The sequence below is a fragment of the Schistocerca gregaria genome, chromosome 2, assembly GCF_023897955.1.
Source record: "Schistocerca gregaria isolate iqSchGreg1 chromosome 2, iqSchGreg1.2, whole genome shotgun sequence".
Lineage (NCBI taxonomy): Eukaryota > Metazoa > Arthropoda > Insecta > Orthoptera > Acrididae > Schistocerca > Schistocerca gregaria.
In genome coordinates, this window is record NC_064921.1 from 91,922,445 (window position 1) to 91,948,874 (window position 26,430).

The 26,430-nt window shown below is 39.9% G+C and overlaps 1 protein-coding gene across 2 annotated transcripts in view; it reads left to right on the forward strand.

Annotated features, from left to right (window-relative positions):
- LOC126336403 (dyslexia-associated protein KIAA0319-like protein) overlaps nucleotides 1–26,430 on the forward strand; it is a 143,478-nt gene that overhangs the window by 100,858 nt on the left and 16,190 nt on the right. Inside the window, exons 15-17 of one of the 2 annotated variants that reach the window (XM_050000089.1) lie at nucleotides 15,621–15,935; nucleotides 17,219–17,320; nucleotides 21,749–21,922. In XM_050000089.1, coding sequence (XP_049856046.1) covers nucleotides 15,621–15,935; nucleotides 17,219–17,320; nucleotides 21,749–21,922 — 591 coding nt within the window. The remainder of the gene's footprint in view (nucleotides 1–15,620; nucleotides 15,936–17,218; nucleotides 17,321–21,748; nucleotides 21,923–26,430) is intronic. The other variant, XM_050000090.1, reaches the window with a different exon arrangement.

A 26,430-nucleotide genomic window follows, 5' to 3' on the forward strand; every position in this document is an offset into this window, starting at 1 on the left:
TATTGTTTCCTCCCTGCACATGAGAACAAAAATTGTGGTTGCACTGCCTCCAAGGGAGTGTGATCAGTTTTATTGAGATCGTTGGCACAGAGAGTCCTTAGAGAAGGGTTGAAGCATCCTTGGAGTGTCAGCAGTGTCAAAGATTGTCAGAAATACCATCCTGTTGTTCATCATCTCGAAATGTGTGGGAGATAGCGCCTCAAGGAAAGGGGTGGTTTCCTTGACGCCCCTTACACTACTCCCTGAGGCCATTTCATGTCAATTCTGTGTGATGGCATGTCTGAAATGTTTTTGTCAACCATCCATAAGAAAAGCGCATGATTTTAACATGGGAATCACAGTTCCTCCATCATGGAGGAGTCAAAAGAAGGGGCAAAATGGGGTAAGAGGAGGAGTGCTGACCTTCCCATCATGTGACATATCCATGGTGGCAATGAGTAATTGTGAAATTTGGTGCCAGTGTAACATCATTAACTTGCCTTACACATCACATATGGCCCTTTTTTTTCACATCTGTCAAGATATTGTTTTCTGAAGTGTCACCGAGCGAAAGGGTGATGTTGCAGGACACCATGCATTTCCACCATTACAGGACAAGGTTGTAGGCACCTTTGAGCTAAATTTCAAACTTCTGCATCACAACAGGAAACAATTACTTGGTTACATAAAAGTGATCTTTTAATTGAATTTTGCAGTGTAGTTTATACTGAGTATATAAATATTTCTACTTGATTTAGTTGCCGTGTAACCTTTGATAATCATTGTTGTTACAACTGCTTCATGGTCACTGATGCTGATGTTTGTGAGGACATCCTCCAAAATGCCAGATTTGTTTGTTGCCATTAGATTCAAAATATTTCCATCATAAGTGGCATTATGAACTGTGTTGTAGGCAGTTTACAGAGAAGGCATTTTGTAATGTTTAGCAGGATATCTTGCCACACCCACCAATAACAGTACTGTAACTATCCCAATTGATTGTTTGATGATGAAAGTCTCCTCTGATGAGTACTGTATGATTAGGAAACTTACATACCAATAAACTGAGGTGTTTTCTAATTTTTCTGTTAAATCTATTAAAAATAAAGATTCCAAGACTTACCAAGCGGGAAAGTGCCGGCAGACAGGCACAATGAACAAAACACACAAACACACACACAGAATTACTAGCTTTCGCAACTGATGGTTGCTTCTTCAGGAAAGAGGGAAGGAGAGGGAAAGACGAAAGGATGTGGGTTTTAAGGGAGAGGGTAAGGAGTCATTCCAATCCCGGGAGCGGAAAGACTTACCTTAGGGGGAAAAAAAAAGGACAGATGTACACTCGCGCACACACACACACACACACACACACACACACACACACACACACACACACACACACATATCCATCCGCACATACACAGACGCAAGCTGACATATTTAAAGGCAAAGAGTAAGGGCAGAGATGTCAGTCGAGGCGGAAGTACAGAGGCAAAGAAGTTGTTGACAGACAAGTGAGGTATGAGCGGCGGCAACTTGAAATTAGCGGAGGTTGAGGCCTGGCGGATATCGAGAAGAGAGGATATATTGAAGGGCAAGTTCCCATCTCCGGAGTTCGGATAGGTTGGTGTTGGTGGGAAGTATTCAGATAACCGGGACGGTGTAACACTGTGCCAAGATGTGCTGGCTGTGCACCAAGGCATGTTTAGCCACAGGGTGATCCTCATTACCAACAAACACTGTCTGCCTGTGTCCATTCATGCGAATGGACAGTTTGTTGCTGGTCATTCCCACAAAGAAAGCGTCACAGTGTAGGCAGGTCAGTTGGTAAGTCACATGGGTGCTTTCACACATGGCTCTTCCTTTGATCGTGTACACCTTCCGGGTTACAGGACTGGAGCAGGTGGTGGTGGGAGGGTGCATAGGACAGGTTTTACACCGGGGGCGGTTACAAGGGTAGGAGCCAGAGGGTAGGGGAGGTGGTTCGGGGATTTCATAGGAATGAACCAAGAGGTTACAAAGGTTAGGTGGACGATGGAAAGACACTCTTGGTGGAGTGGGGAGGATTTCATGAAGGATGGATCTCATTTTGGGGCAGGATTTTAGGAAGTCGTATCCGTGCTGGAGAGCCACATTCAGAGTCTGATCCAGTCCCGGGAAGTATCCTGTCACAAGTGGGGCACTTTTGGGGTTCTTCTGTGAGAGGTTCTGGGTTTGAGGGGATGAGGAAGTGGCTCTAGTTATTTGCTTCCGTACCAGGTCAGGAGGGTAGTTGCGGGATGCGAAAGCTGTTTTCAGGTTGTTGGTGTAATGGTTCAGGGATTCAGGACTGGAGCAGATTTGTTTGCCATGAAGGCCTAGGCTGTAGGGAAGGGACCGTTTGATATGGAATGGGTGGCAGCTGTCATAATGGAGGTACTGTTGCTTGTTGGTGGGTTTGATGTGGACAGATGTGTGAAGCTGGCCATTGGACAGATGGAGGTCAATGTCAAGGAAAGTGGCATGGGATTTGGAGTAGGACCAGGTGAATCTGATGGAACCAAAGGAGTTGAGGTTGGAGAGGACATTCTGGAGTTGTTCTTCACTGTGAGTCCAGATCATGAAGATGTCATCAATAAATCTGTACCAAACTTTGGGTTGGCAGGCTTGGGTAACCAAGAAGGCTTCCTCTAAGCGACCCATAAATAGGTTGGCATACGAGGGGGCCATCCTGGTGCCCATGGCTGTTCCCTTTAATTGTTGGTATGTCTGGCCTTCAAAAGTGAAGAAGTTGTGGGTCAGGATGAAGCTGGCTAAGGTGACGAGGAAAGAGGTTTTAGGTAGGGTGGCAGGTGATCGGCGTGAAAGGAAGTGCTCCATTGCAGCGAGGCCCTGGACGTGCGGGATATTTGTGTATAGGGAAATGGCATCAATGGTTACAAGGATGGTTTCCGGGGGTAACAGACTGGGTACGGGTTCCAGGCGTTCGAGAAAGTGGTTGGTGTCTTTGATGAAGGATGGGAGATCAGTAGATGAGTTTGGTGGTCAGTAGAAGGATTCAATTATAATTTTATGCTCTGCTCTCAGACTGAGACTTGCCCAAAAAATCTCACATGCAGTTGCAATTCCTTTTTTGGTGGATTTGAGTTTCTTGTCTAATGCTTAAGATGCACCACTTCGTTTTCTCAGTAGCTTATCCTTTTGATTTACACAATTTTTTTTTTCCCCAAAACTCTCACGGCCGTGAAGTTTTAACCAGTTTTCTGTACCTAGACATATGAGAGCTTCACTGTTTTTTAGGTGGACTTTAAATTTTGGGCACTTTATTGTGAATGTTTTGGTAGTTAACCATCTGGATTTGAATACTCTCTCCAAGGGGGAGGGGAAGGGCAGGGGAGCATCTTATACTGATACTTGTGGGTCTGTATGGCTATTGTTATATGGACTGAATGGAGAGATGCTTAATCTAAGAAACACTTGTGTGTTCCCTACACACAGTCAGGCACATAAATAGCAGCCTCTGGTGCAGAGGTATACTGTTCAAAATACTTAGGCGTCGATATCATTAACAGCCTTAACTTCAAATACTAAATCCTTTAAACCTTGAAAAACCATAGCTCAGGAACATTTGTCGTCAGGATAATCTCCAAAATTGGAGACATCAGCATCTCAAAATCTGCTTACTTTGACTACCTCTGTTGACTGATGTGTTATAGAAGCACCTCCTGGGGCAATTCACTGCTATTGAAAAAAGTCTTCACCATTCAGAAGAAATTGAGTTGTGTGTGGAGTGCCTCAAAGAACCTCATATCATAATCTTTTTAAGCAAGCAGGGGTATTAACCACTATCTCACAATATATATTTTCAATCATGAAATTGATGCTTCACAATTCTTCTTAGTATGAAATGAATGAGTCATACCACCATCATAACACAAAAAGGAAATGTGACATACACTGTGACCTGAAGAATGTGTGTCTATGTCCCTATGAGGTAATAATCAATTGTTTTGAAAGTAATCTAAAGGAGGTTTCCTTAAAAAAAAGTTTCTATTTTGTAGAGGTCCCAAGTGGAGATATCTCTACATTGTCAGGATGGTGTTGTGGAACTTGTAGAGCATCTTTCGACGCTAATAAAATATGATTAACTACAGTAACATCTATTCATTCAGCTGTACATCCTGTGTTTTTTTCGTCAGCTGCAAATGATACCTTATGCCAGTGACATGTTGGAATTCCACTGATTCCTGTTGTTGGCTCTGCTGGCCGGTTGTGAAGGCCATAACATCAGTAATTTGGCTCAAGTGTTGCAGACTGCCCACTGACAGTCTGCAAGTGAAGCTATAACATGAGTACATGTGCCTCACTATGTTAGTGTGTTCTCAATCCCTTTCCAGAAGATGACTATGACCCATCGGGATGTACTGCATTGTCAGAAGTAGTGTAGCCAGCTGATCCTGGCTCCACCATACAGATATGCTCCGACACCCAGAAGTGCCTGCAGCAATGATTAGGAACTGAGGCACTGGATGGCCCTCTCACCCAGTGGTGTTGTTGATCTTAGTGCAATAAGCACTGTTAGATAAATGGGTGTTATGTGGTAGGCGGCAGCCAGTGCAAAGTCACACGAGTGGCAGGACATGATTACTTGGATGTGGTCATTTCAAGAAAAGCAAGCAACATGTTCATGATAAGTGCTGGAACATCTAACACATGGATGTCAGTACACCGTAATCATCGAATCGAGTGCTGTTGGCATGAACACCATCGATCCTAATGACCAACTGAATTTAGATTTGGAGAGCTGTGATATTTATGGAGATCGGCAGGAGGGTATGACGTGAGGCTGTGCTTGTTATAACTGAATATCGCCCATTTCTTTACTGGTGGTCATGATCCCTCTTTCCACTGTGTCTGCTTAACAATTTAGTACAGGCTATTAATTGTACTGTCAAGTCTCTGAAAGGTGTTATTGCATCCGAGGTAGTGCTTGTTGCTTCATGTAATAAGAAATAACAAGTATATCACTGTCTCAATCTCTCAGCTGAGATTTTGCTGAATGTGTAACACACTCCTGGAAATTCATGCCAATGTAGCAACATGTGCTCATGTATGCCAGTGACTTCCAGTGTTGACTGTTTCTTTTTATTGTATAGCTATGTCACCACCTCTGCCTGGTGTTGCCCACAGCTGTGGTAGTAAAGAATCAAGGAAAATTTTAATTTCTTCCCCTTTTCTACTATGTGGCATAACAATTCTCCACATGAATTCTTTAACTAAGACAGGCTAATTCCAACATCTTTCTGTGTTTTCTCATTTAAATATGTCTCGCTGCTTTAATTACAACTAATAAAAGACATTGTTTGTGTTTTGAAGTAATGAAAATGGTCTTTGTACCTTACACTCTACATTTAAGTGCTATCTGAAATTTGTATTTCTGACCTCTATAATGATTGTTAATTAGTATTTATTGATTCTGTTATTATTTTTAATTTGCATTTTTGATATCTGTAGGTGATTGTTAGTGACATGAACATAGTAATTAATTAAATTTTGACTTGTTCGACATCCGCACGCTACATGCAGTAATGGATCTATGGAAAATGTATCACAATAAAAAAATAACTGCTACTATTTTCGGAACAGACCTCCAATATTGCGATTTAATATTTTAAACTTCTGGTTGTCAGAAGCCTTTAAATTGGATAGGTTAAGTTACTCCTCTGATGAAATTTCACCTGGTATGAAGTACTGCATGTAATGGATAAGGTAGAGGATAAGGATTTAGAGAAAAAAAGTGAACTTATTAACTTAATTTGCTCTTGATAGCTTATACATGGACGAACAACTGAACTAAAATATACCTTCTGGCACTTAATAAAAAGCAAATTTCGATATGACTGTCACTGATGACTGGTGGTTAGACAATGCAGTCAATAGTAATGATCTAACAACGGTAAAATTACCGAATGTTCCCCTTCAGAACTAGTTGCGTCGGACTATTTTCATTTGGTTGCTCCCACACACTGGTTTCACTGCGAGAGTATGAATCAACAATTCAACCGATACGTAAAACTACAACCGAGAGATTGTTCAGAGATACCTGTTGACTATTTTAGCGTAAGTCAGAAACCTTTAAATTGGATAGGTTAAGTTACACCTCTGATGAAATTTCACCTGGTATGAAGTACTGCTTGTAATGGATAAGGTAGAGGATAAGGATTTAGAGGAAAAGAAGTGAACTTATTAACTTAATTTGCTCTTGATGTTAATCAAGAAACATACATTTTCTTCTCTGGAAAAGAATATGATAAATTTATAATTCTGGTCAGTTTTTGTTTGTAAACACTACAAAACCTGTTCAAATGTGTTAAAATGTTCCAAGTATTATGTAAAGCTCTTTTCATACAAAAATTCATTTTTCTCTTTTAAAACAGAGGAGAATAAAATATTCTCCCACCATATTTCATAACACCTGTAATTAATGCAGTAATGAAATGAAAAACTTTTTTTTTGTTGTCTTCAGTCCTGAGACTAGTTTGATGCAGCTCTCCATGCTAATCTATCCTGTGTAAGCTCCTTCATCTCCCAGTACCTACTGCAACATACATTCTTCTGAATCTGTTTAGTGTATTCATCTCTTGGTCTCCCTCTACAATTTTTACCCTCCACGCTGCCCTCCAATGCTAAATTTGTGATCCCTTGATGCCTCAGAACATGTCCTACCAACCGAACCCTTCTTCTAGTCAAGTTGTGCCACAAACATCTCTTCTCCCCAATCCTATTCAATTCCTCCTCATTAGCTATGTGATCTACCCATCTAATCTTCAGCATTCTTCTCTAGCACCACATTTCGAAAGCTTCTATTCTCTTCTAGTCTAAGCTATTTATCGTCCATGTTTCACTTCCATACATGGCTACACTCCATACAAATACTTTCAGAAAAGACTTCCTGATACTTAAATCTATACTCGATGTTAACAAATTTCTCTTCTTCAGAAACGCTTTTCTTGCCACTGCCAGTCTACATTTTATATCCTCTCTACTTCGACCATCATCAGTTAATTTGCTCCCCAAATAGCAAAACTCCTCTACTACTTTAAGTGTCTCATTTCCTAATCTAATACCCTCAGCATCACCCGACTTAATTCGACTACGTTCGATTATCCTCGTTTTGCTTTTGTTGATGTTCATCTTATATCCTCCTTTCAAGACACTATCCATTCTGTTCAACTGCTCTTCCAAGTCCTTAGCTGTCTCTGACAGAATTACAATGTCATCGGCAAACCTCAAAGTTTTTATTTCCTCTCCATGGACTTTAATACCTACTCCAAATTTTTCTTTTGTTTCCTTCACTGCTTGCTCAATACACAGACTGAATAACATCGGGGATAGGCTACAACCCTGTCTCACTCCCTTCCCAACCACTGCTTCCCTTTCATGCCCCTCGACTCATAACTGCCATCTGGTTTCTGTACAAATTGTGAATAGCCTTTCACTCCCTGTATTTTACCCCTGCCACCTTCAGAATTTCAAAGAGAGTATTCCAGCCAACATTGTCAAAAGCTTTCTCTAAGTCTACAAATGCTATAAATGTAGGTTTGCCTTTCCTTAATCTATTTTCTAAGATAAGTTGTAGGGTCAGTATGGCCTCACGTGTTCCAATATTTCTACGGAATCCAAACTGATCTTCATCGAGGTCGGCTTCTACCAGTTTTTCCATTCGTCTATAAAGAATTCGCGTTAGTATTTTGCTGCTGTGGCTTAATAAACTGATAGTTTGGTAATTTTCACATCTTCCAACACCTGCTTTCTTTGGGATTGGATTTATTATATTCTTCTTGAAGTCTGAGGGTATTTCGCCTGTCTGATACATCTTTCCTGGGCTGATAGCAGGAAATTTAAAGGGGGGAGGAACTACATCTCATGGTGGAAACTCTTTTTTAGTGTAAGATCAGTGTCCAGTGGGAAACTCAGCCATGCAAGTACTAAAGATGTCAAAAAAGTTCAAGATAGTTGCAAAAGTAAAATGAAAAATGTTAGTATATTTCATCAAAATATTGGGGGATTGAACAATAAAATTGATGAGCTTCTGCTTTGTTTAGAAGATATAGAAACTGAGAATGTAATAGATGTACTATGCCTGTCTGAGCATCACATTGTCACTGATATGCAAAAGGTTAGCATCAATGGGTACAAATTAGCTGCACATGTAAGTAGAGATAATATGATGAGAGGAGGAGTTGCCATATATGTCAAAAGCTTCCACAGTGCAAAAAATTTAGAAACTAAAAAATTTTGTGTAGAGCAACATATGGAAGCATGTGCCACTGAACTTAAACTAAAGGATGGCACTTTCATAATTGTAACAGTGTATAGGTCCCCCTCAGGGAATTTCCAGCTATTTCTGGAAAACTTGGATGCTTTGTTGTGCTATCTGTCAGACGGGGGGAAGCAAATTATCATTTGTGGGGATTTCAATGTTGATTCCCTGAAAGAGTGTAATAGGAAGAATGACCTTTTAGTATTACTCAGTTCTTTCAATTTGAGCTCCGTCATTGATTTTCCTACTCGGATAACAAAGAACAGCAGTACATTGATAGATAACTTTTTTATAGACCAAGATAAGTTTAAGGACATAAATGCTTATCCTGTTGAGAATGGTCTTTCAGATCATAGTGCACAGCTTGTTACAGTACATGACATAGCTCCATGCAGTATAATAAATCAGACTTTCAAAGCAGTGCGTTCAATTAACAATATAAATGTTGCAAACTTTAGGGAAAGCCTACAGCAGCTAGACTGGGATGAAGTGTATAAGGAACCCGATGCAAACTTGAAATATAACTTATTTCACAATACATTTTTAAGGGTATTTGAAAATTGTTTTCCCAAGAAAATAGTTAAACATAATTCCAAGAAAACATATAATAAACCTTGGCTAACTAAAGGAATAAGAATATCTTGCAACCGCAAAAGAGAACTGTATCTAACAGCAAGATGGAGTACTGACCCCGAAATTGTTCAATATTATAAAAACTATTGTGCGGTACTAAGAAAAGTTATTAAAAAGTCCAGAAGCATGTGTATCATGTCTGAGATCAGTAACTCTGATAATAAAATTAAAGCAATTTGGAATATTATTGAAAGGGAAACAGGGCAACCAAGAGCACAGGAAGACTTTAGTGCAATAAAATTGAATGACAAGTGCACTAACAAACAATCAGAAATTGAAAATATTTTGAATAATCATTTTTTAAATGTTGTGGAGAAAATAGGATCTAGATCTTCACTAGAAGAGGCAAGGCTATTAATAGAAGAGGCGATACCTGCACAGTTTGAAACAGCTGTAATTCCACCAACCTCTCCCTCTGAAATCAGTAAAATAATAAACTCACTGAAAAGTAAAAGCTCTTACGGAATTGATGGCATTTCCAGCAAAGTACTTAAAGCTTGTTCCCCACAGATAAGTAGAATTCTCAGCCACGTATGTAATAGCTCTTTGGAGCAGGGTGTTTTCCCTGATAGACTGAAATATGCCATTGTAAAACCATTGCATAAAAAGGGGGATATGTCGGATGTCAACAACTACCGCCCAATCTCTCTTCTGACAGCTCTATCAAAAATTTTTGAGAAAGTAATGTATTCAAGAGTAGCCTCCCATATTTGTAAAAATAAAGTACTAACAAAATGTCAGTTTGGTTTTCAGAAAGGCTTTTCAACAGAAAATGCTATATATGCTTTCACTGATCAAATATTAAATGCTCTGAATAACCGGACATCACCCATTGGTATTTTTTGTGATCTCTCAAAGGCCTTTGATTGTGTAAATCATGGAATTCTTTTAGATAAGCTAAATCATTATGGTTTGAGTGGGGCAGTGCACAAATGGTTTAATTCATACTTAACTGGAAGAATGCAGAAAGTTGAAATAAGTGGTTCGTGTAATGTTAAAACAGCTGATTCCTCAAACTGGGGTGCTGTCAAGCACGGGGTCCCACAGGGTTCGGTCTTAGGTCCTTTACTGTTCTTGATATACATTAATGACTTACCATTCCACATTGATGAAGATGCAAAGTTAGTTCTTTTTGCTGATGATACAAGTATAGTAATAACATCCAAAAACCAAGAACTAAGTGATGTAATTGTAAATGATGTTTTTCACAAAATTATTAAGTGGTTCTCAGCAAACGGACTCTCTTTAAATTTTGATAAAACACAGTATATACAGTTCCGTACAGTAAATGGCAAAACTCCAGTAATAAATATAGAATTTGAACAGAAGTCTGTAGCTAAGGTAGAATTTTCAAAATTTTTAGGTGTGTCCATTGATGAGAGGTTAAACTGGAAGCAACACATTGATGGTCTGCTGAAACGTCTGAGTTCAGCTACGTATGCTATTAGGGTTATTGCAAATTTTGGTGATAAGAATCTCAGTAAATTAGCTTACTATGCCTACTTTCATTCACTGCTTTCGTATGGCATCATATTCTGGGGTAATTCATCGTTGAGTAGAAAAGTATTCATTGCACAAAAACGTGTAATCAGAATAATTGCTGGAGCCCACCCACGGTCATCCTGCAGACATCTATTTAAGGATCTAGGGATCCTCACAGTAACCTCACAGTATATATATTCCCTTATGAAATTTGTTGATAATAATCCAACCCAATTCAAAAGTAATAGCAGTGTGCATACCTATAACACCAGGAGAAAGGATGATCTTCACTATGCAGGGTTAAATCTGACTTTGGCACAGAAAGGTGTAAATTATGCTGCCACAAAAGTCTTTGGGCACCTACCAAACAGCATCAAAAGCCTGACAGATAGCCAACTAACATTTAAAAATAAATTAAAAGAATTTCTAGATGACAACTCCTTCTACTCATTGGCTGAATTTTTAGATATAAAGTAAGTAAAAAAAAAAAAAAAAAAAAAAAACTTAATCATTAGTGTCATGCAATATTTTGTGTAATGTAATTTCTTGTACAGACATCTTTTATTAACCTGACACGTTCCACATCATTACGAAGTGTCGTATTCATGATCTATGGAACAAGTATTAATCTAATCTAATCTAATCTAATCTTGCTCACCAGATGGTAGAGTTTGGTCAGGACTGGCTCTCCCAAGGCGGTCAGTAGTTCCAATGGAATGTTGTCTACTCTCGGGGTCTTGTTTCGACTCAGGTCTTTCAGTGCTCTGTCAAACTCTTCATCTTCATCTACATCCTCTTCCATTCCCATAATGTTTGTCCTCAAGTACATCACCCTTGTATAGACCCTCTATATACTCCGTCCACCTTTCCGCTTTCCCTTCTTTGCTTAGAACTGGGTTTCCATCTGAGCTCTTGATATTCATACAAGTAGTTCTCTTATCTCCATAGGTCTCTTTAATTTTTCTGTAGGCTGTATCAATCTTACCCCTCGTGAGATAAGCCTCTACATCCTTACATTTGGCCTCTAGCCATGCCTGCTTAGCCATTTTGCACTTCCTGTTGATCTCATTTTTGAGACGTTTGTATTCCTCTTTGCCTGCTTCATTTACTGCATTTTTATATTTTCTCCTTTCATCGATTAAATTCAATATTTCTTCTGTTACCCAAGGATTTCTACTAGCCCTCGTCTTTTTACCTACTTGATCTTCTGCTGCCTTCACTACTTCATCCCTCAAAGCTACCCATTCTTCTTCTACTGTATTCCTTTCCCCCATTCCTGTCAATTGTTCCCTTATGCTGTCCCTGAAACTCTGTACAACCTCTGATTTAGACAGTTTATCCAGGTCCCATCTCCTTAAATTCCTACCTTTTGCAATTTCTTCAGTTTTAATCTACAGTTCATAACCAATAGATTGTGGTCAGAGTCCACATCTGCCCCTGGAAATGTCTTACAATTTAAGACCTGGTTCCTAAATCTCTGTCTTACCATTATATAATCTATCTGAAACCTGTCAGTATCTCCAGGATTCTTCCATGTGTACAACCTTCTTATATGATTCTTGAACCATGATTAAGTTATACTCTGTGCAAAATTCTACCAGACGCCTTTCTCTTTCATTTCTTAGCCCCAATCCATATTCACCTACTGTGTTTCCTTCTCTCCCTTTTCCTACTGTCGAATTCCAGTCACCCATGACTATTAAATTTTCGTCTCCCTTCACTACCTGAATAATTTCTTTTATCTCATCATTCATTCCTTGAATTTCTTCATCATCTGCAGAGCTAGTTGGCATATAAACTTGTACTACTGTAGTAGGCATGGGCTTCATGTCTATCTTGGCCACTATAATACGTTCACTATGCTGTTTGTTGTAGCTTACCCGCACTCCTATTTTTTTTATTCATTATTAAACCTACTCCCACATTACCCCTATTTGATTTTGTATTTATAACCCTGTATTCACCTGACCAGAAGTCTTGCTCCTCCTGCCACCGAACTTCACTAATTCCCACTATATCTAACTGTAACCTATCCATTTCCTTTTTCAAATTTTCTAACCTACCTGCCCGATTAAGGGATCTGACATTCCACGCTCTGATCCATAGAATGCTTGCTTTCTTTCTCCTGATAACGACGTCCTCTTGAGTAGTCCCCGCCCGGAGATCCGAATGGGGGACTATTTTATCTCCGAAATATTTTACCCAAGAGGACGCCATCATCATTTAACCATACAGTAAAGCTGCATGCCCTCGGGAAAAATTACGGCTGTAGTTTCCCCTTGCCTTCAGCCATGAAAAAACTACATAAGAAGAATGCAGTGAGCGTTACTTCATCAAGTGCATTAGCTGTGTGTGGCCAGGATGTGGAAATGTTAACTTTCACAGTCTAAAACTAAGAGTACACAGGAAGATAACATATTATGTTGGTCAACAATTCTTATAAACAGAATAACTATTTGTCATTTGTATAGAAGCATAATAAATATGTTGACACTCTTTTTAGAAGTTATGAAATCACAAATTCATTCTTCCTCTAGTACGACAGAAGAAAGCTTGAAGTTCAGACCTATTTGGTGGTAGTGCTGTTGGCAATCCTAAGCTTGCTTGTTATTTTAGTGATGTATCCATTTTTATCTGTATTTACATCAATTAGTAAACTGGAGAAATGCTAGCAGGTATATTTTTTGTTTCTGGCTAGGTTGCATGTTCTTTTTTAGGCTCAGTATTTTGATGATGCGATCAGTCCTCACGCAGTGATGCCAGTTGTTAAAATGCTGTGGATAAAATATAACCTACCTGATCGGGTGCTTGAATATATAGTTCCATCAGTTACATGCCAGTTTTTTCACAAGAGGTGGAGCCCCTCCTTGCCCACACCAGCATGATGGTCAACTGAAAAGTCTACTGCCACCTCTGCATAAGGGTTAGTTTTCACTAAAGTGAGGTGTCGCGGGATGTGGGTCCTTTGATGTTTGCGTACGTCTGGTTTAGGTTAACCATTATTATGCACTCATCTGGAGATAGATTGGGGCGAAAGTCGAACATAGGGTAGCAGTTTCAAGGGCAGAGGATAAATGCATGGTTGATACCTTTGACATTGAGCATGCTGTTACTCGGCAGCTGCCGCTGGGTCAGTGTCAGAAAACCTGTAACAGTTAGGTTCATCATCGTTTTGAGTCCAGTAGGTCATATATCAGATGCACAGTGTAAGGTGATGTTGGCGAATTGTTTGTGCATCATTTCGCGAACTCGGCAGTTCCTTGCTGTAGCCTGTTGGTCGGCTTAATAGCAGCTGGTATTTCCAGTCAACATTGCTGATATGCAGGGGCTTGCTGATGTTTGTCACTTGTTGGTGTGTGTTAGCTTGCCGTAGGTGGTTATGTCCTAGCTAGCAGTGTCTTTGGCCGCTTATGCTTCCACCTATAGTTGTGATCATAGTTTCCCAAAGTAAGGATGAAAGGACTGTTCGAGTGTCTCAAGTTACTGTGGCGTGTTTTTTGAATACTTCCTTGAGGGTTTCAAGGTCGTATTCATAGTGAAGATCCACGGTGTGTGTTAGCATGGAGCATTGATAATGATTCGTAGCACTTTGTTCTGTATGATCTGCTGGCGGCACAGTCGTGTAGTAGCTGCATATCCCCAGACGGGAGCTGCATATGTCATTAGAGGTCTAATCAAGTGTCGTGTATATAGACCTCGACACCCTCCTATTCAGTGTGCTTTCCCTGTTGAGTATTGGATACAATTGTTCGAGCCTCAGATGTGCTCTGTTGGCCATGTATTGATGTGGTCCCCCCATGTAAGTTTCCCGTCCAGCCAGACACTGAGATATCTGACCATATTGGGTGTGTATGTAGTGTTATCTGTCTACTGTGTTGATGTGTGCGCAGTAGTTTCGGCCTGCGTGTAAACAGAACTGCTTTGCACTTGTCGACATTTACTTTAATATGCCATTGTTCCAGCCAAGGCTCAGCAGTTCTGAGTGCCATCTGTATTCATGAATTAATGTTCAACGGTTTTCAATCTTGCACAAAGATTGCTGTGTCATCCGTGTAGATGGCTAATGTCATGTTTTGTGTTGCTGGGAAGTCATTGACGTACAGGTTGAACAAGATGGCCCCTCTTATGCTTCCATGGGGTATTTCAGCTTGGATACCGTGTTGTGTTGAAACATCTGTTCGTGAGATATGAGTGTATGAGATGTACAAGTCCGTCCGGGAAACCAGCTTCACTTAATTTGCATATAAGGCCATTGTGTCAAAGACAGTCGAAAGCTTTTTTGATGTCCGGGAACACGGCCCTTATGAATTTGTTCATGTTGTAGCCGTGTGTTGTACGTTCAACTACGCAGAGGAGTTGTTGTATTGTTGAGTGGTGATACCTAAAGCTGATTGCTCTAGTCTTAGGGTTCATTGACGATGCAGTACCTAGTGATTCGTTTTAATATTACCTTCTCAACAATTTTGCTGGGCGAGTACAGGAGACTGATGAGTTGGCAATTTTGTGGGAGGGAGTGGTCTTTCCCTGGCTTCCTGAACATTAGGACCTTGGCCACCTTCCAAAAGTCAGGGAAGTGTTGGTGTTTTAGGAAGGCATTCTTTATGTTTGTAAGGTATTCTATGGCTCTATCCGTGAACTCTTGGAGGACATGGTTTTGAATGCCATCAGGCCCTGGGGCTTTCCTAGCATTGGTATACTTGACAGCCTATCTAATTTCATCATGCATGGGCTGAGCTACAAGTCATGTAACCCCCTGGTCTGTTTCAAGTGGGAATACCGGATCTGAAGGAGCCATATGCCAGTTATCATCAGAAGCCTTATTACATCACACTCTACAAAACTGCTGCATTACACATTTCTTTGTCACATTTACAAGCACATAAAGGTGCAGTATAATTTATATGTAAGTAATAGGGCATTCAGTAGAGTGTGGATTGGCAGCAGATGTGTATGCATATACAATAAAGAGCCATAGATTTGTTTGAACCTTACACAGGCATGTCTGTCAGACGCAAAAACTGCATGAGAGTTCATTGTCAGAAAAGTACAATTGATATAGGAAGTAATTCCATTAGTTTATAGTTATTCCTTCTTAATGTCGATGTTGCATGCCATGAATAGTACTGAATTTGCTAAATTTTTTCTATGAATGCTTTTGTAGTTCTTACAAAGAAATGAGAAGGAAGGTGGAAATTCATTACAGTAATTAAATATTTTTTTGCAGATCCTCACATGTTGCACCTAGTAGAACTAACACTTAATGTTGAGGGCAGAAGATTGACAGTAGCACAGCAGGTCGCCTTAGAGCGGAAGCTCAGTTTGCTCTTACATCAAGAGGCAGTTATTCACGTACGCGAGCTGCGTGAAGAGGACCACACAGGTCGAGCAGTGATCACTTTTTATGTAGAAGAACATGGGGCTGCTGTTGAAGGGCCTTCTGTTGTCCAAAGATTGCGTACCCGCTTGCGCCAAGATGCAGGTCTTCTAGAGCTCTCTGTTGCTGACATCCGGACTGCTGTGTGTCAGAATAACTGTTCAGGTAAGGGCTTGAAATTAAGTTCTGTTGTAACAGAAGGTTTATTTGATATGATGGCTGGGCTTGTAGCTTATTTGTATGTAAATACTGAACATTTTAAATGATAATAGTTAGTCCTCAATATGCATAATTTGGATTGAAAATTGGTTTTGTTGGTTTGTGTATGATTTGTATTTTATTTCTTGTGTCAGAAACATTGATACATCAAAGAGCTACAGGCCACAGAAGGTGCATTGCCTCAGATGGCATGCACACATCTGCAGCTTAGAAGGATGTAGCTTCCACCAGCTTGTCTTGTAGTAGATAGATAGTCAGTCAAGGGCCTTTGACAGCTGTAGCTTGATTCTTTCAAAATATTTTCCTTGAGCTTTGATGGTATGACCATCTGCATAAATGGAGCTTTGAATTTCTTCCAGTAGGGGCTGGTCATTTGTATAAATGCTGAATATAGTTGGTGCCAACACTCATTTTTCCTCCTCCACCTGCTTCTTTGTCCTAGGGACTCTACAAAGAAACTTCAGTTCTTGAAAAGGTTCCTGATGGTCTGGGTGTAAATATAGTCTTTTGTTATGATGTAGATCTTTCTAAGCAGAATACTTGTATGATGCCTGACTTCTTCTGCTATTATAACTTAATAAGCCTGCTAGATGATTGGCAGAACTCATAGTTAATTAAGAAATTGTTTTAAAAATTTTGTTATTATCACAGAAAATATTCCTGAAATTAGATATCACTAGTTTGTTAGAGCATTAATTTTATGAATCGTAGAAGAAGAACCTGCATCCTGTAATTTACAAAATGGTTTATTGCCTACCCGTTCTATGATATCAATGAATTCTTCAACTGTAAAATGCAGTAATCCAACAGATGACCCACTGTACATTTATTGTAATAGAAGCTAAAATATTTCAGTGGTCAATACCTTATCACAGTGTATTATAAATAGTAACTTCATTTGACATTGTCAATTGCTGTAATGGCCTAAAGACAATAAAATCTTTATTATTATTATTATTATTATTATTAATAATAATAATAATTCCCTATAGTTTTATGATCACAATCGTATATATGTATCTTACTGATAGTTAAACGGAACTGTCTGGTTTCACATTTGTGGCTGATATCACTACTTCTATGTTCAAGTTATTATACACAAAACTGAATGTAGAAGTATTGGTGTTCATCTCAGTAATTTGTTTACACCTGCTTTGGCTTTCACATTGTAGTTTGATGTAGAATGTCTATTTACTGCTAGTTATTTTAATTCTACGTTGCTTTTTCAGGACATGGAGTTTGTGACCAGACTACTAGACAATGTCTTTGTGAGGCTTTTTGGATGCAGAATCTAATTAGCCGATACATAGGTGACGGTGAAGCAAACTGCGGTAAGAACACATTACAAATGCAATTTATTATGTGTAATAAAATTTGTAATTCAGCTCTTGCATGACGTTTTTGATTTGTGGGATGTTTGTGTGTTCAGTGTGCTTTGGATCAATTTACTTTGTTGCTCTGTTAGCAACAGTGTTCGGCACCAAAGGAACAGGTATGTAACCATTGCTTGAATGTTTGTGTACATATCACAAAAAGGACTCTCCTGTTTGTATCATCATCATTCTCATCATCATTTTCAATTCTAGCAATTATTGGTATGCCATAAGTGAAAAATGCCCTGTTGCACTATGGCTCAGTGTCCACATTAAACTGCAGCTAGCCTTCCTTCTATAACCCGGCTGGTTAACTCAGTCTAAAAGTTGGACTAAAGGGAGAACATATCATCTCCTATAGCACTGTGCATAGTAAAACATCGCATTGTTCAAACTCATGTTCAAGTTGAGGATAGCGTAAACTTTTATTGAGTAGAAATTACTGATATATGTGTGTTTTTGCAATACTTAGTTGTGGTTTCCCTGTATTCTGGAAGTTCAAAATAAGAAAACTGACTGTACAACAAACAACTCTTTTTTATTTAATATCATTCATAGAATTAAAGTTCTCATTTGTCCTTCTCTACATATTTTCATAGTTAATGAAATAACTTATGACATTCACTCAATACCACATGAAATTGACCAATGAACTAAAATATTTGTAATATATAGAGAAAACCTACTGTCCAATCAAATTGCAGCTGCTGGAAATATGTACAGGGTGTTTCATGTATACTTTGTACAGTATTGGAGTTCTGAAGATCTGTGCAGCTACACCAAGAGCCTCTGCATGACTTGTTACAAGGAGTGAGGCGTGTATCTGTCTAGGGCAATAGTTCCAATAATTTTAATTAGAAAAAAATCATAATATTTTCATACATGCAGCAGCCATATATATTTTTAAATTATCATGCATAAAATAACATTAGATCTCCCCAACAATGTAAGAAAAGACAGATTCCTACTTACTATAAAGAAGATACAGTAAGTTGCAGACAGCACGCTGAAAAGACCCTTACATAAAGCTTTTGGCCACAGCTTTCATCAGCAAAAGACAATACACACCATTCACAGACACAAGCAAGCACACCTCATGCATACATGACTGCCAACTCCAGCATCCATAGAGGACAACATGTAACATATTTCATCAGATGATGATAGGGTATAAGTTTAGTAATAAATGTTTAAATGACTGAAGCATTAGTTTATAAGTAAATAATCATTACATACAAATACTAACAAAGAGATAGAGGGGCTGGCCAGTACTTGCCTCAGCTCAGTGCAGCCGATAGAAACACAAAAAAAAACAACCGAAAATTTAAGTTCCTAGCTTTCGGAATAAATGTTCCTTCATCAGGGAGGAGAGAGGGGAAAGAAAGGGAAGAAGAGAAAGTGGATTTAGTTACTCACAACCCAGGTTATGAAGCAACAGGGAAAGGAAAACAGGGAGGGTAGCAAGGATGGAGGCATGGTTGTCGGAGGGAAGCCAAAGATATTCTACTGTAGGTACTGTGCCAGCTTCAAACCAAAGAGGATGCATACAGAAGTAAAGAGGTATATAGCATAAAGATGTAGGATGAAAATATGCATGAATGGCTAAAGAGGAAAGGGAAAGAGGAGAAGACTGAAGAGTAAATGGGAGTGAGGTTGTTTAACCTAGGTTCAGTCCAGGGGGATGGCGGGATGAAAGGATGTGCTGGAGTGCAAGTTCCCATCTCCGCAGTTCAGAGGGACTGGTGTTGGGTGGGAGAAGCCAAATGGCACATACGGTGTAACAGGTTCCTAGGTCCCTAGAATTATGCTGGAGGGCATGCTCCGCTACTGGGTATTGGACATCTCCTAGGCGGACAGTTCGTCTGTATCCGTTCATGCGCTCAGCCAGTTTAGTTGTTCTCATACCAATGTAAAAGGCTGTGCAGTGCAGGCACGTCAGCTGATAAATGAAATGTGTAGTTTCACACGTGGCCCTGCCTTGAATTGTGTATGTTTTACCAGTAGCGGGGCTGGAGTAGGTGGTTGTGGGGGGATGCATGGGGCAGGTTCTAGACAAGGTTCAACACTGGGTCTAGTATTTGGGGGCTGTGTTTGGGTAGTTTAGTAATATTTCCAGTTGAGGTTCCGGGTGAATGAGAGGAGGTCTTTAACCAGGGCAGTGTGGTTGAATTTAACCAACTCCCATCCTACATCAAGGACACAAACCACTTCCTAGAACGCCTCAAATCCATTCCCACTCCTCTCCCACTTGAAACCTTTCTTGTCACCATAGATGCTACATCCCTTTACACAAACATCCCACACACCCATAGTCTCTCTGCCCTTGAGCACTACCTCTTTCAACACCCACCCGAAGATCTTCCAAAAACCTCGTTCCTTATCACACTTACCAACTTCAACCTCACCCATAATTACTTCACTTTTGAAGGCCAGACCTACAAACAAATCAGGGGAACTGCCATGGGAACCAGGATGGCTCCGTACTATGCCAACCTCTTCGTGGGCCGCATGGAGGAGGCTTTCCTGAAGACCCAACAGCTGCTTCCCCTGGTCTGGTATAGGTTTATAGATGACATCTTTGTGGTCTGGACTCATGGTGAAGAAATACTCCTCAATTTCCTCCATAACCTCAACTCCTTTTCGAATCTGAATTTCACCTGGTCCTTCTCCAAAACCCAAGCCACCTTCCTGGATGTTGACCTTCATATTGTTAAAGCTCACATCCACACCTCTGTCCATATCAAACCCACAAACAAACAACAGTACCTTCACTTTGATAGCTGCCATCCATTCCAAATCAAACGCTCCATTCCCTACAGCCTAGGTATTCGTGGCAAACGTATCTGCTCCAGTGACGAATTCCTCAACAATTACACCAATAACCTGACCAGTGCTTTCCTCTCCCGCAACTATCCTGCAGACCTTGTCCACAAACAGATCTCCCGAGCAATACATTCCTCCCCATCTAACAACAATGTTCCTACCCTCAGACCTCACAGAAGCATCCCCCTTGTCACCCAATATTATCCTGGCCTCGAATACATCAATAAATTACTCTGCCAGGGATATGACTTTCTCAAGTCAACCTCTGAAATGAGATCATCCCTTGACAAAATTCTCCCCACACCACCCAGAGTTGCCTTTCGTCGCCCTCCTAACCTCCATAACATCCTTGTTAAACCCTACAATATTCCCAGACTACCTTCTCTACCCAGCGGTTCCTACCCCTGTAATTGACCCCGCTGCAAAACCTGCCCCATGCATCCCCCACAACCATCTACTCCAGCCCCGCTACTGGTAAAACATACACAATTCAAGGCGGGGCCACGTGTGAAACTACACATTTCATTTATCAGCTGACATACCTGCACTGCACAGCCTTTTACATTGGTATGAGAACAACTAAACTGGCTGAGCGCATGAACGGACACAGACGAACTGTCCGCCTAGGAGATGTCCAATACCCAGTAGCGGAGCATGCCCTCCAGCATAATTCTAGGGACCTAGGAACCTGCTACACCGTATGTGCCATTTGGCTTCCCTCCGACAACCATGCCTCCATTCTTGCTATCCTCCCTGTTTTCCTTTCCCTGTTGCTTCATAACCTGGGTTGTGAGTAACTAAATCCACTTTCCCTTCTTCCCTTTCTTTCCCCTCTCTCCTCCCTGATGATGGAACATTTATTCCGAAAGCTAGGAACTTAAATTTTCGGTTGTTTTTTTGTGTTTCTATCGGCTGTACTGAGCCGAGGTAAGTACTGGCCAGCTCCTCCATCTCTTTGTTAGTATTTGTTTCACATCTTTATATGAGATTTTCCATTAATTATTTTGATCATTACATACTTAATTTAAAAGGTGTTGCCTAGAAAGTGTACATAAAGTGCAATTATTGGCGTACATATTCTTGAATCAAGGAATTATTAGCAGTTCTTTTAAGTAAATGATCATTACATATTTAAATAAAGCGGTGTCACCTGGAAAGTGAACATAAACTGTATTTATTCCAGAAACAGATAATCATTAGCAGTAGTTGTAGTAGCTATAGTAGTAGCATTACTCCTATTCGTTTTTAGTCAGTACCATTATTCCCAATGCCATTGGATACATTCAGATCTTGACTGAAATCATTTTTAAATTTGTTATTACCATTTTATTGTTATTTATTGCATTAAAATTGTTATAATTGTTTAAGTAGCTTTGTAGTTGAAAATAGTGTTTGTGTAAAATGCTGCTCCGATGTAAGTGAGGGATAGGTGACCTAAACTGATGAGGATAAATAACTAAAAATACAATAATTTAGCAGAGCATATTTCAGGATCAAAAATTTTGTAACAGTAAAGTGTTCATCCCATTTAATGTATTACATCTATTATTAACTTACTTTCAGATTGGAGTATCTTGTACGTGGTGATAGTGTTGTTTGTGGCAATGCTATTGATTGTGGGTGGTGGCTGGGCCCTGTCATGCCTGTTCCAGAAAGTTTGTGTTCGACGTCCACGTAAAAGGCAGAAGTACTCTCTCCTGGGCAGCGATGGAGAAGGTGATGCCATGATCCCAAGGGGTGAGCTAAACAAGCTTGCCTTTTTTTTATACTTGTATTCCACATAAAATTTATTATATTACAATTTGTAAAATAACCCCTGGCAATGATTTGTTAATGTGAAAATGCAAAATTGCACCATGGTTTTGAACCCATATTGAACTGTAGGAACCACAAAAACTGAGTGACTAAGACAGTTCAAAGGTCAGTGGAAGGCAATGTTGTACCACATCCATCAGGATCATGCCGAGTGCAGCTGTACTTAAAATAAGCCATTGACTTTTGTTAATTGCTGTGTAGTCTTTCACTGACTTGTTGTTGTGGTCTTCAGTCCTGAGACTGGTTTGATGCAGCTCTTCGTGCTACTCTATCCTGTGCAAGCTTCTTCATCTCCCAGTACCTACTGCAACCTACATTCTTCTGAATCTGTTTAGTGTATTCATCTCTTGGTCTCCCTCTACGATTTTTACCCTCCATGCTGCCCTCCAATGCTAAATTTGTGATCCCTTGATGCCTCAGGACATGTCCTACCAACCGAACCCTTCTTCTAGTCAAGTTGTGCCACAAACATCTCTTCTCCCCAATCCTATTCAATTCCTCCTCATTAGCTATGTGATCTACCCATCTAATCTTCAGCATTCTTCTCTAGCACCACATTTCGAAAGCTTCTATTCTCTTCTTGTCTAAGCTATTTATCGTCCATGTTTCACTTCCATACATGGCTACACTCCATACAAATACTTTCAGAAAAGACTTCCTGACACTTAAATCTATACTCGATGTTAACAAATTTCTCTTCTTCAGAAACGCTTTCCTTGCCATTGCCAGTCTACATTTTATATCCTCTCTACTTCGACCATCATCAGTTATTTTGCTCCCCAAATAGCAAAACTCCTCTACTACTTTAAGTGTCTCATTTCCTAATCTAATACCCTCAGCATCACCCGACTTAATTTGGCTACATTCCATTATCCTCGTTTTGCTTTTGTTGATGTTCATCTTATATCCTCCTTTCAAGACACTATCCATTCCGTTCAACAGCTCTTCCATGCCCTTTGCTGTCTCTGACAGAATTACAATGTCATCGGTGAACCTCAAAGTTTTTATTTCTTCTCCATGGATTTTAATACCTACTACGAATTTTTCTTTTGTTTCCTTCACTGCTTGCTCAATACACAGACTGAATAACATCAGAGTGAGGCTACAAACCTGTCTCACTCCCTTCCCAACCACTGCTTCCCTATCATGCCCCCCTCAACTCTTATAACTGCCATTTGGTTTCTATACAAATTGTGAATAGCCTTTTGCTCCCTGTATTTTACCCCTGCCACCTTCAGAATTTGAAAGAGAGTATTCCAGTCAACATTGTCAAAAGCTAAGTCGTAGGGTGAGTATTGCCTCACGTGTTCTAATATTTCTACGGAATCCAAACTGATCTTCCCCGAGGTTGGCTTCTACTAGTTTTTCCATTCGTCTGTAAAGAATTCGCGTTAGTATTTTGCAGCTGTGGCTTAATAAACTAATGGTTTGGTAATTTTCACATCTTCCAACACCTGCTTTCTTTGGAATTGGAATTATTATATTCTTCTTGAAGTCTGAGGGTATTTCGCCTGTCTGATACATCTTGCTCACCAGATGGTAGAGTTTTGTCGTGACTGGCTCTCCCAAGGCGGTCAGTAGTTCCAATGGAATGTTGTCTACTCCCGGGGTCTTGTTTCGACTCAGGTCTTTCAGTGCTCTGTCAAACTCTTCACACAGTATCGTATCTCCCATTTCATCTTCATCTACATCCTCTTCCATTTCCATAATGTTGTCCTCAAGTACATCGCCCTTGTATAGACCCTCTATATACTCCTTCCACCTTCCTGCTTTCCCTTCTTTGCTTAGAACTGGGTTGCCATCTGAGCTCTTGATATTCATACACGTGGTTCTCTTTAATTTTCCTGTAGGCTGTTTCTATCTTAACCCTAGTGGGATAAGCCTCTACATCCTTACATTTGTCCTCGAGCCATGCCTGCTTAGCCATTTTGCACTTCACTGACTTATTATTATTATTTGCAGGTAGTTCCAAATTAGTTATCTCATTGCCATTTACCCTTATCCTTGTGTTACAAGCGTAGTTATTCTTATTTTTACAAGCCTAGTTATTCTGATTTTTACAATAAATGTCAGCTACACCCATATCAGGTTAGCTGTATGTTTCATTCCTTTAGATCCATATTGAGGAGATTTCCCAGGACAGGCACAGCTCATGATTTCCATACTGGGGAAGCCTGCAACAATAATCAATCAGAAGTAACCTAGACCTCGGGCTACGCTGCAGATTTGCATGTCACCACTACCAAGATTTCAAGGGCAGGGGGGTGGGTCATGGGGGGGGGGGGGGGGGGCAGCAATATCACACTCTAGCCACTCTAGATTACTGAACATAAATATTTGATAAGGTGCAAATATCCTGTGTAGTTATTGCTTTCAGAGCTCAGTAATTGGTACAAAAATAAAACTTCATGTCTTCAGGAGGTGATTTTTTTATTATTTTTTAAATTAATAACTATTTGAGAGAGGGGGAAGGAGATCTGCAGAATCTCTTTGCCCTTTTACTATTTTTTTTATACCAAAACTTTCTAAATATGTGGTAGGAATAATGTTTTCTGTGTGATTGGTGCTTCATGTTTGGTATATATTCTGCTAAAACAGATAATATATTTCACTTACCAGGAAGTCAATTTATATCTCATTTTTGGTTGGAATGACAGGAATCACTCTCTTGGCCTGGAGGCAATTGCACGGTGGCACATTCATCAGTGTACTTATTTACTATTTTTCCAATCTGTCTGCTGATAATCTTACTCGTTTTTATTTTCTCACAGTCTCTCAATACATGACTCTGTTTCCTGCAACTGTAGCAAATTTGTTTTTCTTTGCAGTCCTGCCATTCGTGGTGATCATTCTTACATCTGCAGCATTCAACAATTGTGATGAAATTTAAACTTTTTTGTTTTTCAAAGTTATGTAGCTGCCTTAATGCTTTTACAAAGTTGACAACTTCTCTCACCATTTCCTGAAGTTTGTTACACCATGCCGTTCTGCCTGCTTCATGTATTTCTCCTACAAACCATGACTGATTGTGATAATCACAATTGTCTCAGCCTAGTTCATGCAATCATTAATGCTCCAAATTCTGTCTGCTTCTGATATGAAGCTTTTCATTGTCTTGGTTACATGTGCATGCACTGGATTATTAGTTTCAGCAGGACTGAACTGCCAACTTCAGACCCACAGAGTTGCTGTTGCTGTTGTTGTTGTTGTTGTTGTTGTTGTTGTTGTTGTCTTTGGTCCAGAGACTGATTTGATGCAGCTCTCCATGCTAATCAACTTTGTGCAAGCATCTTCATCTCCAAATAACTGCTGCAACATACAGCCTTCTGAATCTGTTTAATGTATTCATGCCTTGGCCCCCCTCTACGATTTTTACCCTCTGCACTTCCCTCCAATACTAAATTGATGATCTCTCGATGCCTCAGAATTGGTCCTACCAACTAATCCCTTCTTCTACTCAAGTTTTGCCACAAATTCCTCTTGTCCCCAATTCTATTCAGTACCTCCTCAGTAGTTACATGATCTACACATTTAATCTTCAGCATTCTTCTGTAGCACCACATTTCGAAAGTTTCTCCTCTTTTCTTGTGTAGTCCGCGTCCATAGCGCAGCGGTGGTGTTACCGCCTACCATGCAAGGGGGACCGATTTCGATTCCCAGCAGGGACTGGGTGTTGTCATCATAATTTTCATCATCATTGACATACAAGTCACCTATATGGCATCAACTAAAAAAAGACTTGTGATACAGCGGCCGAACCCTAAAAGGGATATCCCAGCCAATAAATGCCATACAATCATTTCATTTCATTTTGTCTAAACCATTTATCATCCATGTTTCACTTCCACTCCATACAAATACTTTCAGAAAAGACTTCCTGACACTTAAATCTATACTTGGTGTTAAGAAATTTCTCTTTTTCAGAAACACTTTCCTCGCCGTTACCAGTCCACATTTTACGTCCTCTCTACTTTGACCATTGTCAGGTATTTTGCTCCCCAAACAGCAAAACTCATCTTCCTAATCTAATTCCCTCAGCATCACTTGATTTAATTTGACTGCATTCCATTATCGTTTCGCTTTTGTTGATGTATATTCTCCATTCAAGAACTGTCTATTCCGTTCAACTGCTCTTCCAGGTCCTTTGCTATCTCTGACAGAACTACAATGTCATCACCCAATCCACAGAGTACAGATTATAAAACCATGCTGTGCAATAAACAGCACATCTGTTTTCATACCATCATAATGGACTCATAATAAAAAAGACAGTAGAACTTAAAAAATGTAGCTTGTCATCATGGACTAGACAGACTCATACAAGTGTGGCACATGCAGCTATACTTTTGAATTTCCTACCCTCTCTTGATAGAAAACAAACATGCAGTTTTTCACACAGCATGATTTCATAACATGTTTCTGTGGATCTG